At 41.8% G+C, this 19,097-nt stretch overlaps 1 protein-coding gene across 1 annotated transcript in view; it reads left to right on the top strand.

The window, feature by feature from the left end:
* LOC132824381 (immunoglobulin superfamily member 22-like) overlaps positions 1–19,097 on the top strand; it is an 82,073-nt gene that overhangs the window by 48,997 nt on the left and 13,979 nt on the right. The window contains exons 13-19 of the mRNA XM_060838789.1: positions 269–410; positions 1,617–1,913; positions 3,209–3,511; positions 7,587–7,760; positions 10,606–10,734; positions 11,990–12,286; positions 18,928–19,013. Coding sequence (XP_060694772.1) covers positions 269–410; positions 1,617–1,913; positions 3,209–3,511; positions 7,587–7,760; positions 10,606–10,734; positions 11,990–12,286; positions 18,928–19,013 — 1,428 coding nt within the window. The remainder of the gene's footprint in view (positions 1–268; positions 411–1,616; positions 1,914–3,208; positions 3,512–7,586; positions 7,761–10,605; positions 10,735–11,989; positions 12,287–18,927; positions 19,014–19,097) is intronic.

The following is a 19,097-nucleotide window of genomic DNA, read 5'->3' as shown; positions in this document are numbered from 1 at the left end:
TTGGAGACGAGCTCCACACCAACGAAAGACTTTGCAAATAAAGACAGAACGGTGTTTGTGTCATCAACACAGTGTAGAGTCAGTATCTGAAAATGCATACAATGTCAGGATCCCAACCTCTTGTTAAAATCTTGCCCACATCACTATTTCTACCTTCACTTAGTTAAGAAATCTGCTTCATGTTAGGCTGTAAGTATTTTCCTTATTATTCTGAACCCTTACTCTGTCAACTTTTTTCTTCATGATATGTTCTTTGTCTGTTGTTCAGATTACAGACACAAAAAACATACAGATTGTGAAACAAGGAGCAGTGCACAAACTGATCATCAATAGTGCGGATGATGAGAGTGAAGGAAAGTATACATTCAAAGCAAAAGGAGCAGAGAGTGAGGCAGTACTGTCCATTGCAGGTATTACCATTGCTCTTTAGAACATTACATCTGTATTTTCTAATATTGATTTGGAAACAATGATATTTGATACCTGGAGACAAATATTAAGCTTTACATCCTGGGCAGTAATCTGGTGAGGCAGATTACCTGGTGGTTATTAATCTGACTGGCTTTCAGTTCAATTAATTTTTCATGTAATATTGAGAGAAATAATAGACTTTAATTGAATTACAAGCGATTCGGTCCCTTGACATTTCTTTTCCCTCTTGTGCCCAGCTGATGCCTGAATGTGAACGTACGATTATAGAAACTAGGAGGAGACTATTCATCCCCTTGAGTCTGCTCTGCCACGCAATAAGGTCCATTTGCCTATCAAATTACACATTCCCATCTAACTGTGAAAACCCTTGATTCCCCTGCCCAACAAGATTCTATTCACAACTGCCTCAAAAAAATTCTGTGTCCCTGCCTGCACTATCTTCTGAGAGAACAAAAATTCTTCTCGTTGCTCTTTTAAAAGAAGGTCCTCTGATGTTAAAATAAGTCTCCCCTAGTTGTGGATTTACCCATCAGTGGAAACATCATCCATCTGGTCAGGACCATTCAGGATGTAATGCACTTCAATCAAATTGCCCTTCATTAACCTAAACTCTGAAGGAAACAAGTCCAGCCTGTTCAATCTATTCACTGAACACAATCCACGCATTCCAGATATCAATCTCGTAAACCTCCTCTAATGGATTTCCATCCTTCCTTAAATATTGAGACCAAAACTGCACACAGTATTTGAGATGTGTTCTCACTACGCCCAGTAAAACTGAAGCATAATATCCTTATTTGTGTGATCCAACAGTCTCATAATAAAGGATAGCATTCCATTCGCCTCCTTGATTACATGCTATACTTACGAGCTAACTTTCTGTGACTCTTGCACGAGAACATCTAAGTCCCCCTTTCACCTTGGAATTCTGCAATCATCCTCCATTTAGTTAATCTTCGACTTTGATGTTCTTACTGCCAAACTGAACAATTTCATATTTTCCCACATGATACATCGGCCAGATTTTTACCTTGACAGATGAAATCAAAGTCGCGATACCTTGCTGTTATAACCAAAAGAGGAAACAACAGCATTTGTGTTGCGGAATTAGAAATTGATGCTTGGCATAATGGGATTACAGTTTTGGAGCCTGGACCACATTGTCATCTTTTTATTTTTTTCAGATCCGCCAGTTATCGATCCTGATGTTCTGTCCATGTTGGCCAAGGACCCAATCACTGTCAAGGCAGGACAGACAGCAACTATTAAGATCCCATTTAAGGGAAAACCCATTCCTAAAGTGACCTGGGTCAAGGATGGCCTAGAGGTGTTTGAAGATGCTAAAACTGAGATAGAGAAGAGCCCTACACAGACAGTGTTAGTACTAAAACACTGTGTAAGGGAGGACAGTGGGAACATCACATTGAAGCTCAAGAGCGACTGTGGCTCAGCCTCAGCTAACCTTCAGCTAAATGTCATTGGTAAGCTGGCGAAGAACAGATGCACTATTCATTCACTTGCTTTTCTCTCTGATCCATACTCAATAAGAAACGCGAGCACATACGACTCAGAATCAAGGATGTGAAAATATTGTGTTCCTTCTTCAACAAGTAGATTGTTACAGGCATGTAAAGCTCTGTTTGGAAACACTGAGGTGGTGCATCATGTGCTTCCTCTTTACTTGTTCCAAAATTTGGGACAAGTGGTAATCTACTGACATACCAGATGTTGTGTGGGATCCTTTGTTGAAGATGATTTTTTTTTCTTTTCTGCTCCGTTTCATCTCCTGCTGCTCAGGTTTCACCTTTGCCTCACGTCAAATCTCCCTGGCAGGAAAACGGAGGCCATGCTCCAGCTCAGAACCTGAATATGGAGTCCGCCCTCCACATGCAAAACTCAACTCTACTTCCCCTGAATCATAACGTCCTTATTTGTGTGATCAAACACCTCCCCTCCCTTAGAAATTAATGACTTCTAAAAAGGTATTTGAATTTTCAGTGCCTAAAGAAAAAACACAAAGTTGTTTGAGGTTGTGAGACTTCTACTGTAACAAGTGAACTGACAGCAATCATCTATTAAATTCTATTTAGTAGGCAATTAATATACCAAAGTACCAAAAGGATTTACCCCTTGTAACTTTTCGCATGACTAAAGACCCATGCCACAGGTATACCTTTCACCCTATTCTCCACAGAATAATAATAATTTTCACGTGAACCAGTCCAGAATTACCCTTAGCTTCCAAAGGGTTTATTTGTCTCCACTTTACTAAGTTGCAACATGGAACAGCCATCAAGAGGTGCTCAGTTTTCAGACAGTTTTGAAATGGACCCATTCTGGCAATCTCTCTTTTCAGCTTTGCCAGAACAAATTGTTCATATTCCTTAGAACACCCAGGATCTGTCTCTTCGACTAGAGATGATCTTCTCGCCTGCACACTGCTGACTGACTGGCTGCAATCCTTTGTCTTTCTATCTCCATAGAATCTCTCTCTCTCCCTCTCCTTTTCTGCTGAAATGCTTGGAAACTGAGATCTACAGGTTTATGGAGTTGGATTAATTCTGGAATCCAATTGTGAGATTTCCCCGTTGGCCTGTTTTTGATACTGGAACTTTTTAGACAACTTTTTTATTGTCAAAGTGTAGATATTGAGCGGTATGTTATATGCACGACCTGGCCAGCTTCATTGTGGAGATAGGCATTTCTGACCTAACCCATTGACCCAAAATGCACTATATGTACGGAATCATTCTGCTTTCCCATTTTCTTTATGCAGATCGACCTAAACCTCCTCAAGGAAAATTGGAATTCCTGGAACACACAAGGAAGTGTATCACAATGAAATGGAAGGCACCACGTGATAACGGGGGCAAACAAATAACGAGCTTCATCATTGAGAGGAAACTTGTTGGAAAGAAGTCATGGATCAAGGTTGGTGAGGTTGACAGTGACACCACAACTTTTTCCACCAACAAGGTTGAGGAGGGGCAAGCATACCAGTATCGAATCCGAGCAGTGAACAGCGAAGGTGTCAGTGATCCCCTTGATTCTGAAGAGGTCTTAGCTGGTGACCCCATTGGTAAGTGTGCACATTGGGTTTTCAATCTACCATTGATGGCAGCATAAAAGCTAAAATTAAAACTGAATCCTTCATAACCAGGACATAATCCTATTCTTAAACATTACATATAAGTAGATTAATCCTTTAAAAAAGGAGATATTGGTTGCAACTGTACAGGGCCCTGGTGAGACCACACCTGGAGTACTGTGTGCAGTTATGGTCTCCAAATTTGAGGAAAGACATTCTGGCTATTGAGGGAGTGCAGCATAGGTTCATAAGGTCAATTCCTGGAATGGCGGGATTGCCTTACACTGAAAGACTGGAGCGACTGGGCTTGTGTACCCTTGAGTTTAGAAAACTGAGGGGGGATCTGATTGAGATATATAAGATTATTAAAGGATTGGACACTCTGGAGGTAGGAAACATGTTTCCATTGATGGCTGAGTGCCGAACCTGAGGACACAGCTTAAAAATACGGGGTAGACCATTTAGGACAGAGATGAGGAGGCAGGAAACATGTTTCCGTTGATAGGTGAGTGCTGAACCTGAGGACACAGCTTAAAATTACGGGGTAGACCATTTAGGACAGAGATGAGGGGAAACTTCTTCACCCAGAGAGTGGTGGCTGTGTGGAATGCTCTGCCCCAGAGGGCAGCAGAGACCCAGTCTCTGGATTCATGAAAGAGTTGGATAGAGCTCTCAAGGATAGTGGAATCAAGGGTTATGGAGCTAAGGCAGGAACAGGATACTGATTAAGGATGATCAGCCATGATCATATTGAATGGTGGTGCAGGCTCGAAGGGTAGAATGGCCTACTCCTGTACCTATTGTCTAGTGTCTATTGTGTATTGGTTTTAATTACTCTGGTTTTAAGAGTACATTTTCCTACATAATTATTTTATGAAGTATTTTTGTACTTTAAGCACTTTAATATATTTTGTGGAGAAGAGTTACTGTACAAGATAAATGCAAGTCTTTTATCAAAATTATAGCCAAGAGAATGGCTATTTACAAATACTTAAAATTAAACTGTTTAATTCCTCATCACTATTCACTGATGTGATTGTCATCTTAACTTTCTTTCCATTAGCAGGAAATCACATTATCCCAACTGTACCTTCATATCCATAACGCTGGAAAACTTTCTCTATTTGAAAGGTGCAAAAATATCCTAAACTGTTCAATATGAACACACTCATTATTTTGCCATTTCACGAGCACAGAAGAAATATTCCTCATCTTACAGAAAGGATAATGGTTTCAGAACAGAAACAAATGGAATTTCTTCTGAAAAAGAAATGACCATGTAAATCCATCCCAATCAAAAGTTATTAAAGACAAGTGATCCTGGAGCTCAAATTAGTGACTGAATATTTATCACAATCTTAGGCAACGATCAATGGTCAAATAAAGATATTATTGTTTAATTTTACTTTTTGTCAAACTGTCAATTTCATCTAGTTTCATGGAGGGTTTCTCAATGCAAGGCCAAGTGAGATTTCTTACCACATTAACTTACTACCCTGAACCCCATGGCACCGAACACAACTTATTCTAGCCTGATTCTTCCACTCACTGTACCCAGAAACATTCACTGTTGTTGGGATATCCCAGAACTGACTGGCATTCCTGGCATGGTGCCACCTTTAAAAGGCTGGATAAGCACTGTCAGTCTGGAGTGGCTCAGCACAGTTCCTGACATTTGGCCTCGACATGGCAGAGGGAGGGATTGGTATTCCACTTTAGAGGTTGGGAACTGGAGGTCCTGGTGGATGGGGTTGTGCAGGGGACAGGTGCCCTCTTCCTGCAAGAGCAGCAGAGGTGGCCATGCCCAGACAATGCCAGCCTGCTCTAAGTTGTCACCTGAGTCAGTGTAGTGTCAACTTTCTGGAGGAATGGACAGCAATGTAAGAAGATCAATGACCTTCTTTACTCTATCAGTATAAATGGCACCATTTTCTCTCTGATACCTCACACTTTATCTCTGTTACTGTGCTGTCCACCAGTCCCACCCTCACCCTCTCCACCACCACCCCTTCATCTCCCTTGAAATCTGGCTCTCATGTATTCTTGGAGGCAAGTAGAAGGGTCAAGCCAGGTGGTGAGCTGCCTGATATTCAAGTCCTCACCCCTTGTAAAGAGTCATTCCTGACATTGACCACCTCTGACTGGACTGATATCGGAAGCTGCCCCTGATCCGCCAACTGAAGACAATCACTCTTGTTTTGGGGACTGTAGACAGTCATGACAAGCTCCCTGGATTTGTGGTCTGTGCTAAACAACAAGGGAATGCAGCATTACTGTGAGCCCGGTATCTAGACTGAGGGACAAAGTGCAAAAAGGCAAGATAGTGAAGCTGTGAGCAGTTAGGTTCAAAATGAGTGAGTGAACAGACCAGCCTGGTCCATTTCATGAAGAGAAAAGTAAGGACTGCAGATGCTGGAGATCAGAATCAAAAAGTATTGTGCTGGAAAAGCACAGCCAGTCAGGCAGCAGTCGAGCAGCAGGAGAGTTGACATTTCAAGCATAAGCTCTTCATCAGGAATGTCCATTCCATGAACTGGGTGTCTGTCCCTGAGTGCCTGCTGTCCTTGCTATAGCATTACAAAGTTGGTTACCACTGCACCCTGAGGTACAGCACTGAAGGGCAAAAATGTATTATAAGTAGATTGGAGGGGTGCCCTGAGTATTCTTAGTGGTTGGCAAATGCAGGATAGAGATGTTTATGGATGGAGGCATATCCTGGGATGTCAGTGCCAGGTGTCCAACCAGGCATCTTTTGTAGCAAGCAGTGAGCTGGAGTCATCGTTCTGACTTCCTTGTCGAGAATTATTGACATCTGATTGGCAGATTGTAGGACAGAAATCTGTAGTTGCCCTTCACCGGTAACCTGCTGGCACAGCAACCACAAAATCACACAACTGATGCTACATTATTGGTATTCTTCACATTCCAACTCCAGAAGTAACAGAACAGGTTAAGAACAGTCAGAACTGCCGTATGCTGCAGATGATGGCTGCAGTCAGCCTCCATACAATCAGAAATACAACAAGGGGTCATGTGGTGATATCAGACTCAGGCTGTCAAGGTCTGCTGTCGTGGCATCCTCTGCTGGCCCTCCAGGAGTGGACAGCTCTCCTCTGTATCATCCCCCCTGTCAGGTTTGTGTCAGAGAATCATAGTGCCACCTTCTTCTTCTCCAACACCTTAAAGCAGTGTGTCAGTCATTGAGCAAGGCAGTGTCAGAATGTTAGTGCTCATCTGGGTGCATAACTCTCAATACAACTTACACTTCACCATCAGATCTCAAGGTTTAGCCCAATGAGTAGAATATCCTAAATCTGATGGTCTTTTCTAAGTGGTAAAGTTATTAATCATGCATTGGTTCTTGGCAGACACAGCTTGCTCATGAAACTCAATATTGAGAAGTTCTTTCAGTCAGTTTCTTCCGGAAGAATAATTAGATCTCATTCTGAATTCACCATGCGGGTATTTCAGAAACAGGAGACATGAGCTTGGAAGCTTGTTTGTAGCAGGCATTTCCCCAACCAACTCCAAACCTGTCAATGCTGTTCAAACAGGATAACCAGAAAACCCAGTGGGAAGAAAGTCAGATGTTTGTTCCAAAGGGAGTCCTAATAGCCAAGACCAGTAATTGTTCACAAGTCACATGATTTCTAAGAAGCAGTATTAAAGAAAAAAAGTTCTAATGCCTTTTCTTTGACGTTTTAAAACAAATCCATCCAGGCATTTCCATTGTCCTTACATAAATATTAAAAATTAAACAGCTTTGCAACAAGATACATTGTATAAACAGGTTGCATCAGAAAATGCTTTAGCTGAGGGGAGAAGTCAAAGATTAATCCTATGAGGGATGATGATGGAAAGTAGAAGAGTTCATTGCTTCTAGTTCTAATGTGGATGCTTTCTCCAAACTTCTTCTGTATGCTTTCATCTCTCGCCTCCTGAAGAAACTAGGATGTCAATCATGGAGGTCTCTTAAAATCAGCAAATTGTCTATCAGCTCTTGGCATCATATGGAGGTGTGATTATTAAGGGAGATTAACTTTTTTTTCTTATTTTATATTCTCAGAATCACCTGGAATGCCATCTCAACCTCAGGTTACAGATGTTACTAAGGAGGCAATCACCATCACATGGACTCCACCAGCAAAGGATGGAGGTGCCCCCTTGCTGGGCTATATTGTGGAGAGAAGGAAGAAAGGCAGCAATCGTTGGATTCCAGCAACCAAAGAGCCAATTCAAGGTCATATTCTATTGATTTAATAGCTTTGAGAAGGTTATCTCCATTTTGACATTTCACCCATAAAGTCAGGATTTCATTCCTGGAATTGATCTTAAGTCATTTTCCATGTAAAACTGTTATATTAAAAGTATCAATATAAAATAAAGAACTGCGGAAGGTGGAAATCTGAAACAAAATCTGAAATAGCTGGCAAAACTCAGCAGGTTTAGACCATTATAGAAGCAGAATTAGACCATTAAGCCCATCGAGTCTGCTCTGCCATTCGATCATGGCTGCTTTGCTCCTCACCTCCACTTTCCTGCCTTCCTTCCATATCCCTTCAACCCATTCCCAAATAAAGATATGTCTAACTCCTCCTTAAATTTACTCACTATCCCAGCATCCACCATACTTTGGGGTAGTGAATTGCACAGATTCACAACCCTTTAGGATAATTAGTTTCTCCTCAACTCAGTTTTAAGTTTGCTCCCCCTTAGCCTAAGACTATAAGCTCTCATTCTACAATGTCCCACAAGGTGAAACATCCACTCCACGTCTATTTTATCCATTCCTTTTATCATCTTGAATACCTCAATTTGATCTTCCCTCATTCTTCTAAATTCCAGAGAGTATAGGCCTAAACTGTTCAATCTCTCTTCATACAACAAACTCCTCATCTCTGGGATCAAGTCAGTGAACCTCCTCTGAACTGTCTCCAATGCCACTACATCTTTCCTCAAATAAGGGGACCAAAATTGTGCACAATCCTCCAGTTGGGGGATTACTAATGCCTTGAATAGTTGCAACAATACTTCCTTGCCTTTATATTCTATTCCTTTAGCTATGAAAGCCAACATTCCATTTGCTTTTCTTATTATCTGCTGTACCTGCATGCTAGTTTTCTATGACTCATGAATGAAGACACCCAGATCCCTTTGCACTGGAGCACCCTGATGTCTCTCCCCATTAAGATAACAGGTTGCCTTCCCATTTTTTTCAACCCAAATGCATGACCTCACACTTATCCATGCTAAACTGCATCTGCCACATTTTGGCCCACTCTCCTAACCAATCTATATCCATTTGTAAAGTTCTTCTTTCCTTGTGGTAATTTACCATCCTGCCTATGTTTGTATCATGTGCAAATTTGCCTATAGACCTTCTATCCCCGTATCCAAGTCTGTGGAGAGAAAACAGAGTTAATGTTTCAAGTCCAGTGACTCTTCTTCAGATATTTAGAGTATAATTTTAGGAGATAGGGCTTTTTCTCCATCCCCCATTTCATATTCAAATGAGGTCAGTACAAAAACAATGGTGACATAAATTGGTTGAGGCCTATAAGTAACCCTCCTTTCCCTGAGTCTCCACCTTCACGGGACCATCTTTCCCATTGCATGGTAATTATGATGGTGATGTCTTGGTGACAGTGGATTTTATTTAATTCTATCAACTAGTCCCCAGACCATTAATACTCTGGTGTGTATTCTTTGGATTTTCATCAAACTCAGGCCAGATTTCCAGGTGACTTTTAAACTAAGTTTATCAATAGACTTGACATGATGATATGGCTACAGAGTGGCATATTCTGTACTGTACAGGCTTCAACCTTTGAGGAGAACACCAGCACATGAGTACTGAGTTCAAACATACATCAAAGCTTAACTAAGAGGTTCATCCAAGTATACATTAAACCCTACCTCTACATTAAAGAACATAACTACCCTGAGGAGGCACTATGGGGGAGTCTTTACCTGACCTGCAAACCCTAATGGCTTGACTTCTAAAGGGTCTTTTTGTTATATAAGAGGTCATTCCTCAAAGGGTTAATTTACATCATGTCATAAGCTCCACCTATCAAGACATAAAATGAAGGATCTAACAAGTTACTAAATAGGCCAAATCTGTAAGTTGAAACAGAAAGTTTCAGGAGCAGTAATGCTTACTTACTCTTAAGTTGAACCTGATGTTTCACAAGACAGCATCATATATCTTAGATATAATGTAACTACACATGAAATAAATCAAGAGGTTTATCAAGATTGAGTCTCTCCTCTATCGAAGATTTTCCCCATTTGGTATCAGTAATGTAGCCTGGCACCAGTTAGATAGAGTGGTGTCAGTGAATCTACCAAAAGTATCTTTGGTAGTACTTAGATGGTACTTGAGAACACAACCAAAAACCATTACTCCATTGGTCTCTGTCAGTTCATGATGAGGTTGCAATAATTTTTGACTGCTTCCTTTCCCTCCATTCTTGTTCCCAATGCCTTCTGTCCTTCTAGCAAATAACAAGTTATTTCACTGGAAAGCACATTGGTGTTCTTTGCAGGGGTGAACTATCAACATTTTTGGGGGGAATTCTTTTATTCTTTTTGAGAGAATTTAGCATTACAGCTTTTCATAGCTTTGTTTTTAATCATTCCAGTGAAAGATAACATAATTTCTATTCCTGTTGTGTATAATTTGGGAAGAGTTCATGAAGAAAAGGTCTTTTCATTTGCCATTTGGATCAAAATCATAATCTCATTGTTTGTACTCACAGTTATGATTTTGTTAAAAAATTTTTATTGGAGGATATCTTCATAATAATGTTTAAAAGTTAACCAATCCCAGTGTTTGGGGTTGAATACATGGTATAACATTCTAATTAATAAATATTGTAAATTAATAAGCTATATAATTAAACCCATAAATTAAAAACAGAATAGTCCAGGATGAAATAGCTGCACTTACCCTGCTGACGTCATGACTGAAATTAGAAACTGACTTGTGGAAACAGTATTCTGGTAACTTGTCTTTTTATTTTATATATCATCCCAGGGTTAAATGTTTATTCCTAAAAAACTTCTATCCATTTCTCTTCTAGACACTAAGTTTACATCTGATGGGTTAATGGAGGATGTGGAGTATGAGTTCCGTGTCACAGCCGTTAACCGAGCAGGAGCTGGTGAGCCCAGCACTGCATCCAATTCAGTGGTGGCTAAAGACCCCATCCGTGAGTCTGTGTAATATCTGCACAGTAGCTGACTGTTTCAATTGGGATTTGGACAACCACTTTTAACAAAAAAAGTGCTCCTTTAAGAAGTATCATCTACCAGTATTTTTTTTAGAAAAACACATTTTGTGGCATTTAAAATGCTTTTGATCAAATTTTAGCTTTGATAACTGCTTCCATCTAACTGAAAGTTAGGTATTATTAACCAAGCCCTGCCTTCAGTGCAACATCCAGCCTGTTTGGTTTGTTGATTGGTGAGAAAGCTGGCAGTGGAACACACCTAGAGCAGCCAGGTCATGTGATGAAGTAGATAGGTCCATTGGCAGAGTAGATATCCATTGGCAGACTAGATGGGTCCAGTGATGGAGTAGAAGGGGGATAGGAGAAGATTGTCATTGACAAATAGGGGACTGCAATCAGCTTGCAGGGTTTCAAAACCATAAGACATAGGAGCAGAAATTAGGCCATTCAGCCCATTGAGTCTCGTCCATCATTCAATTATGGCCGATAAGTTTCTCAAATTTTCAAACGTTCATTGTCAGATTTGGACTCGCATTCTCTGTGTTGTTCATCTAGGCTTCTCGAGTATTATGATCCAGTCACATATCCAATACACAGCAATTCCCCTGGTTTCACAGAAACAGATTTGAATTGCTTGAAGGCATACTCCATTTTAAACGTGTGAAATAGTCTACCAGTCATTAAAAGAGAATAATCTCTTAATCCATCATGAAAATGAGGGTCTGGCTCTGGTAATGGAATTTCAGGACCAGAAAGAGAGCTAGACAGATCTTAAGTGGCAGGCAACATAGAAACACAGCAACTTTATGGTCTTCCCCTTTTAAAGCAATGTTCCCTTCACTCTCATGCAGGGTGCACCTAACGTAAACTTGTATAGTCACACCATTCCATGCTGACAATCCTTCCGCAGCAACTTTATGACAGGTTAGCAGCAGTTAAGGATCACACAAATTTTGGAATTCTTAAAATTAATACTTGGCATCATACAGATGCCCTGATGCAGTGTTTCACACCAACAGTCATTTTGATGTGTATATTTGTTCCATTGTTTTCCTAGTGCACAAATTTGCAAATGTGAAGATCTGAAAACATCTTGATGGATCTTTATGTATTTTCATTTAGGTGCTCAGTTTGATTTGTTTTTGATTTAATGCACTTACAATAATGTATGCCACAAATTTTTCTCAAGTTAACTTCTTCTCAAACAACAGCTAACTTTGAATTTACCACCCAGGTGCTCCAGGAATGGTGAAGGATATCAAAGTGACAGATTCCACTAACTCGAGCATTTCTCTAGCCTGGGACAAACCTGACTCAGGTGATGAGCCTCAAGGATATATCTTAGAGATGAGGGCTGAAGATGCCAAAGAATGGACAAAATGCAGTAAGATACCAATTACCAGCACCCATTATACAGTTGGAGGCCTGCAGGAGCGAGGCAAGTACTTCTTCAGAATCAGAGCTGTAAATGAAGGAGGTGTGGGTGAACCAACAGAGCTGATGAAAGGTGTCTATGCCATGCCACCTCCAGGTAAGGTCTATTTTTTTATCAGCATTTTAGACAATAACTCCAAGAGTATGTTGAATTAAACAAAAATAATCTTTCGAAAATTCATGATGTAATCCAATTGTTCCAATGCTTAATGATGGAGGGAAGTCTCAAATATCGCAATGGAGAGCATGTACTCCCTGTTCAGGAGCCTACTCATTAACTGCAAAGGAAAAGCATTCAGGCAGACTGATTAACCCATTGACAGCCAACATGGCCAGGTCTGTGACAGACCAAGGGGGTCCTCCATCATGCTCACTCCACTAGCCACTGGGTTTTAATTCTTCAATATCTTCTTGCACTCGATAAATCTGTGCTTTCTGGGGCATTCATCCCATGATGGTCTTTTTTGAGCTCTATTTCAGCCAATCAAACTCATCGCCAACTCTTCTTTGGACAAATATTTGCGGCCAGCCTTAACTATAGTTACCACTCACCTTATTAGTGCATCATCCTATGAATAGATAGGGCTGCATTCCTGATCATTGTCTCTGAATATATAGAGCTGCACTCCTGCTCACTGTCTCTTAATAGATAGGGCTGCACTCCTGATCATTGTCTCTTAATAGATAGAGCTGCACTCCTGCTCATTGTCTCTGAATATATAGAGCTGCACTCCTGCTCACTGTCTGTTAATAGATAGGGCTGCACTCCTGATCATTGTCTCTTAATAGATAGGGCCACACTCCTGATCATTGTCTCTGAATGGATAGTACTGCACTCCTGCTCATTGTCTCTTAATAGATAGGGCCACACTCCTGATCATTGTCTCTGAATAAATAGAGCTGCACTCCTGCTCACTGTCTCTTAATAGATAGGGCTGCACTCCTGATCATTGTCTCTGCATAAATAGAGCTGTACTCCTGCTCATTGTCTCTGAATAGATAGGGCTGCACTCCTGATCATTGTCTCTGAATATATAGAGCTGCACTCCTGCTCATTGTCTCTTAATTGATAGAGCTGCACTCCTGCTCATTGTCTCTTAATTGATAGGGCTGCACTCCTGATCATTGTCTCTTAATAGATAGGGCCACACTCCTGATCATTGTCTCTGAATATATAGAGCTGCACTCCTGCTCATTGTCTCTTAATTGATAGAGCTGCACTCCTGATCATTGTCTCTTAATAGATAGGGCCACACTCCTGATCATTGTCTATGAATATATAGAGCTGCACTCCTGCTCATTGTCTCTTAATTGATAGAGCTGCACTCCTGATCATTTTCTCTGAATGGATAGAGCTGTACTCCTGATCATTGTCTCTGCATAAATAGAGCTGTACTCCTGCTCATTGTCTCTGAATATATAGAGCTGCACTCCTGCTCATTGTCGCTGAATGGATAGTGCTGCACTCCTGTTCATTGTCTCTTAATAGATAGAGCCGCACTCCTGATCATTGTGTCTGAATAGATGGGGCTGCACGCCTGCTCATTGTCTCTGAATAGATAGGGCTGCACTCTTGATCATTGTCTCTGAATAGATAGAGCTGCACTCTTGATCAATGTCACTGAATAGATAGGGCTGCACTCCTGCTCATTGTCTCTGAATATATAGAGCTGCACTCCTGCTCACTGTCTCTTAATAGATAGGGCTGCAATCCTGATCATTGTCTCTTAATAGATAGGGCCACACTCCTGATCATTGTCTCTGAATGGATAGTACTGCACTCCTGCTCATTGTCTCTTAATAGATAGGGCCACACTCCTGATCATTGTCTCTGAATAAATAGAGCTGCACTCCTGCTCACTGTCTCTTAATAGATAGGGCTACACTCCTGATCATTGTCTCTGCATAAATAGAGCTGTACTCCTGATCATTGTCTCTTAATAGATAGGGCCACACTCCTGATCATTGTCTCTGAATATAGAGAGCTGCACTCCTGCTCATTGTCTCTTAATTGATAGAGCTGCACTCCTGATCATTTTCTCTGAATGGATAGAGCTGTACTCCTGATCATTGTCTCTGCATAAATAGAGCTGTACTCCTGCTCATTGTCTCTGAATATATAGAGCTGCACTCCTGCTCATTGTCGCTGAATGGATAGTGCTGCACTCCTGTTCATTGTCTCTTAATAGATAGAGCCGCACTCCTGATCATTGTGTCTGAATAGATGGGGCTGCACGCCTGCTCATTGTCTCTGAATGGATAGCGCTGCACTCCTGCTCATTGTCTCTTAATAGATAGAGCCGCATTCCTGATCATTGTGTCTGAATAGATGGGGCTGCACGCCTGCTCATTGTCTCTGAATAGATAGGGCTGCACTCCTGCTCATTGTCTCTGAATAGATAGAGCTGCACTCCCGATCATTGTCTCTGAATAGATAGGGCTGCACTCCTGCTCATTGTCTCTGAATAGATAGGGCTGCACTCCTGACCATTGTCTCTGAATAGATAGAGCTGCACTCCTGCTCATTGTCTCTGAATAGATAGGGCTGCACTCCTGATCATTGTCTCTGAATAGATAGAGCTGCACTCTTGATCATTGTCTCTGAATAGATAGGGCTGCACGCCTGCTCATTGCCTCTGAATAGATAGAGCCGCACCCCTGACCATTGTCTCTGAATAGATAGGGCTGCACTCCTGCTCATTGTCTCTGAATAGATAGGGCTGCACTCCTGCTCATTGTCTCTGAATAGATAGGGCTGCACTCCTGCTCATTGTCTCTGAATGGATAGGGCTGCACTCCTGATCATTGTCTCTGAATAGATAGGGCTGCACTCCTGCTCATTGTCTCTGAATAGATAGGGCTGCACTCCTGACCATTGTCTCTGAATGGATAGCACTGCACCCCTGACCATTGTCTCTGAATAGATAGGGTCGCACTCCTGGTCATTGTCTCTTAATAGATAGAGCTGCACTCCTGATCATTGTCTCTGAATAGATAGGGTCGCACTCCTGTTCATTGTCTCTTAATAGATAGAGCCGCACTCCTGATCATTGTGTCTGAATAGATGGGGCTGCACGCCTGCTCATTGTCTCTGAATAGATAGGGCTGCACTCCTGCTCATTGTCTCTGAATAGATAGAGCTGCACTCCCGATCATTGTCTCTGAATAGATAGGGCTGCACTCCTGCTCATTGTCTCTGAATAGATAGGGCTGCACTCCTGACCATTGTCTCTGAATAGATAGAGCTGCACTCCTGCTCATTGTCTCTGAATAGATAGGGCTGCACTCCTGATCATTGTCTCTGAATAGATAGAGCTGCACTCTTGATCATTGTCTCTGAATAGATAGGGCTGCACGCCTGCTCATTGCCTCTGAATAGATAGAGCCGCACCCCTGACCATTGTCTCTGAATAGATAGGGCTGCACTCCTGCTCATTGTCTCTGAATAGATAGGGCTGCACTCCTGCTCATTGTCTCTGAATAGATAGGGCTGCACTCCTGCTCATTGTCTCTGAATGGATAGGGCTGCACTCCTGATCATTGTCTCTGAATAGATAGGGCTGCACTCCTGCTCATTGTCTCTGAATAGATAGGGCTGCACTCCTGACCATTGTCTCTGAATGGATAGCGCTGCACCCCTGACCATTGTCTCTGAATAGATAGGGTCGCACTCCTGGTCATTGTCTCTTAATAGATAGAGCTGCACTCCTGATCATTGTCTCTGAATAGATAGGGTCGCACTCCTGTTCATTGACTCTTAGTAGATAGAGCTGCACTCCTGATCATTGTCTCTGAATAGATAGAGCCGCACCCCTGACCATTGTCTCTGAATAGATAGGGCTGCACTCCTGATCATTGTCTCTTAGTAGATAGAGCTGCACTCCCGATCATTGTCTCTAAATAGATAGGGCTGCACTCATGATCATTGTCACTGTGTAGATAGAGCTGCACTCCCGATCATTGTCTCTAAATAGATAGAGCTGCACCCCTGACCATTGTCTCTGAATAGATAGAGCTGCACTCCTGACCATTGTCTCTGAATAAATAGAGCTGCACTCCTGATCATTGTCTCTGAATAGATAGGGCTGCACTCATGATCATTGTCACTGTATAGATAGAGCTGCACTCCTGATCAATGTCTCTGAATAGATGGAGCTGCACTCCTGCTCATTGTCTCTGAATGGATAGGGCCTCAGTCCTGACCATTATCTCTGAATAGGAACAAGAAAATATAAGTATATGAATATTGAGTGAGGGTGAAATCAGCTTTAGTTGAAATACTCCTAAGATTAAAATAGGCTGTGAGTGCTCAGTGTTTAGGGATAAGTATGAACAGTCATTTCATAAAGCATTTGGCACTTATGACATGTACCTTATTGAAAATCTGTGGCTTCAGGGAATGAGAAGAGATTATTATTGTGATATTATCACCTAGTGACTATACTTAGAATTATAGAATCCCTGTAGTGTGGAAACAGGTCATTTAGTCCAACAAGTCCACACCAACCCTCCAAAAAGTACCCCACACAGCCCCATTCTCCTACACTATTTCTCTACATGTCACATGACTAATGCACCTAACCTACCAATCCCTGAACACTACAGACGATATAACATGGCCAACTCACCTAACCTGTACATCTTTGGACTGTGGGAGGAAACCTACACAGACACATGGAAATGTGCAAACTCCACACAGGCAGTCACCCGAGGCTGGAATCAAACCCAGGTCCCTGGTAATGTGAGGCATCAGTGCTAACCACTGAGCCACCATGCCACCAAACAGAAGTACTTTATTGGCTCTGAAGTGCTTGGAGATAACCTGAGGTCATGAACAGTGCCATAAATGCAAGTCCTTTCTTTCTTTAAAATGAGTGCAAACAGGAATGTAGTGTATGCACGTTAAGCATCTCTGCATGAAATTCGCTTATCTTGCCTAGCAAAAAAAGGTACAGCTTCTATTGGAGAAGCATACACAGAGTCCTCAGTGATTAACCTGCAGGAGTACAAAAAGGCAGCTTTTCCTTTTGGTTCATAGAATTTGGGCATCATTGGCTCGGCCACCACTTATTACCCATCCCTAATTGCCCAGAGGGCAGTTAAGAGTCAACCGCATTGCTGTGGTCTCGAAGTTCCTTCCCTAAAGCACATTACTGAACCAGATAGGTGTTTTTCCATTTTAAAATGAAGAACTATAGAAGCTGGAGATCTAAAACAAAACCAGAAATTGCTGGAGGATCTCAGCAGGTCTGGAAGCAACTATGGAGAGAAAGCAGAGTTAACATTTCGAATCCAGTTGGTCTTCACCAGAACTGATGGCAGCCAGGAAAAAGTGGTATTTATGCTGAAACTGAAGTTGTTGGGGGGTGGAGGAAGTTGACTGCGTTGGTGAAAGTGGAGCCCAGAGAGAGGCAGGGGGAGATAAATAGGAAAGAGTAAGTAAGTAAGGAAATTATGGAAGCAGGCCAGGACAGAAGAAAAGCTGAATAAGTGATAATAAGAGCCGAGAATAAAAATATGGGTTAGCTATGTGGACTGCAACACACATAGTGAGATAATGGACCTAGGAGTATGTGGGAATGGGTGACAATGCTAAAAGCAACTCTTGTCACAACAGGACCAGATGTTGGTTGGGTGAAAAACATGGATGGTTGGAATCAGGCCCTAAGGTTACTGAACTTGATGTTGAATCCTAGAAGCAGCAGGGTTCCCCAAGCAGAACTTGAGATGCTGTTCTTTGAGCTTGTGCTGATGCTCACTGGAGCACTGCAGCATGTTTATGACAGAAATATTGGTGTGTTGTATTAAGTAGAAGTCAACTGGAAGCTCAGTGACTTTTGCCGTCAGAATTTTCCAATAATCAGCAGTAGTTTCATGGTCATCATGAGAGACTTAACTCTAAATTGGTATTGAAATCAAATTCTACCATCTGTCAGAGTCTGATTCAAACTCAGGTCCCCAGAATCAGTTCTGAAGAAGGATCACTGGAGTTGAAACATTATCTCTGCTTTCTCTCCATAGATGCTGCCTGAACTCCAGCAATTTCTGTTTTTGTTTCCCCAGAACATTACCTGGATCTCTGGATTAATATTCCAGTGACAATACCTCTATACCATTGGCTTCTCCCTTCTATTTACACCTCTCAAGGATAACTGCGAATTGTTTGAAAGTGTTGAGACCCCAATGATAGGTGAGGTTGAGGGAATTATAAATGTGAGTGTTTCTTTAACCTCCTGCTGTTACTGTGGTAATTGGATGTTAACCCCTACCAGACTGTGGCACTATGGCAAAGTCACACAGATTCCACCTGTAATCTCTTCATTCAGGCTGCTTTTGTGTGTTTTGGTTAATTCTGATTGAATGGTAAATGAAATAACTCCACGAGGCCAGTACCCCCTCACCAAGTCACCCTCTTTAATGCTGATCCAGCTCCCTCAGAGCCAGCTCTCAGAGTGAACAGAGTCTCTGACACTTCCATTTATATCTGTATGTCAGGGCTCTCTGATTGGACCAGATTAACAGCCCCACTTAGGGAACTCATGTTCTATAATATCCATTTAGCTAACCTCATTACAATCACCACAATAAACAGGGGCCATTGACTGAGCTGGGGTACTGAATGAAGTAACCAGCACTAACTAATCTCTGACAGTTCTGTATGTTTCTATGGTCCTCTGACTGAAATTCATGCAACAGGCAAAATAACTTCCTCCACAGACTAAAATGTTTTATTTGCAGCTGCTCCTAGGTTTTTGGATGCCAGAATGCCAAGCAGCATGGTGGTCCGTGCAGGTACTGCACTGTGTATTAACGTGGGCTTCTCGGTGAGTGACAGGCTTCAGTTGCTTCAGCTGTTCAAGGGTACACTACACTGCTGGTTAATGACTCACTGGCAATAATTGAAAAGG

The sequence above is a fragment of the Hemiscyllium ocellatum genome, chromosome 18, assembly GCF_020745735.1.
Source record: "Hemiscyllium ocellatum isolate sHemOce1 chromosome 18, sHemOce1.pat.X.cur, whole genome shotgun sequence".
In the NCBI taxonomy this organism is placed as follows: Eukaryota; Metazoa; Chordata; class Chondrichthyes; order Orectolobiformes; family Hemiscylliidae; genus Hemiscyllium; species Hemiscyllium ocellatum.
This window is presented reverse-complemented; position numbering and strand designations above follow the sequence as displayed.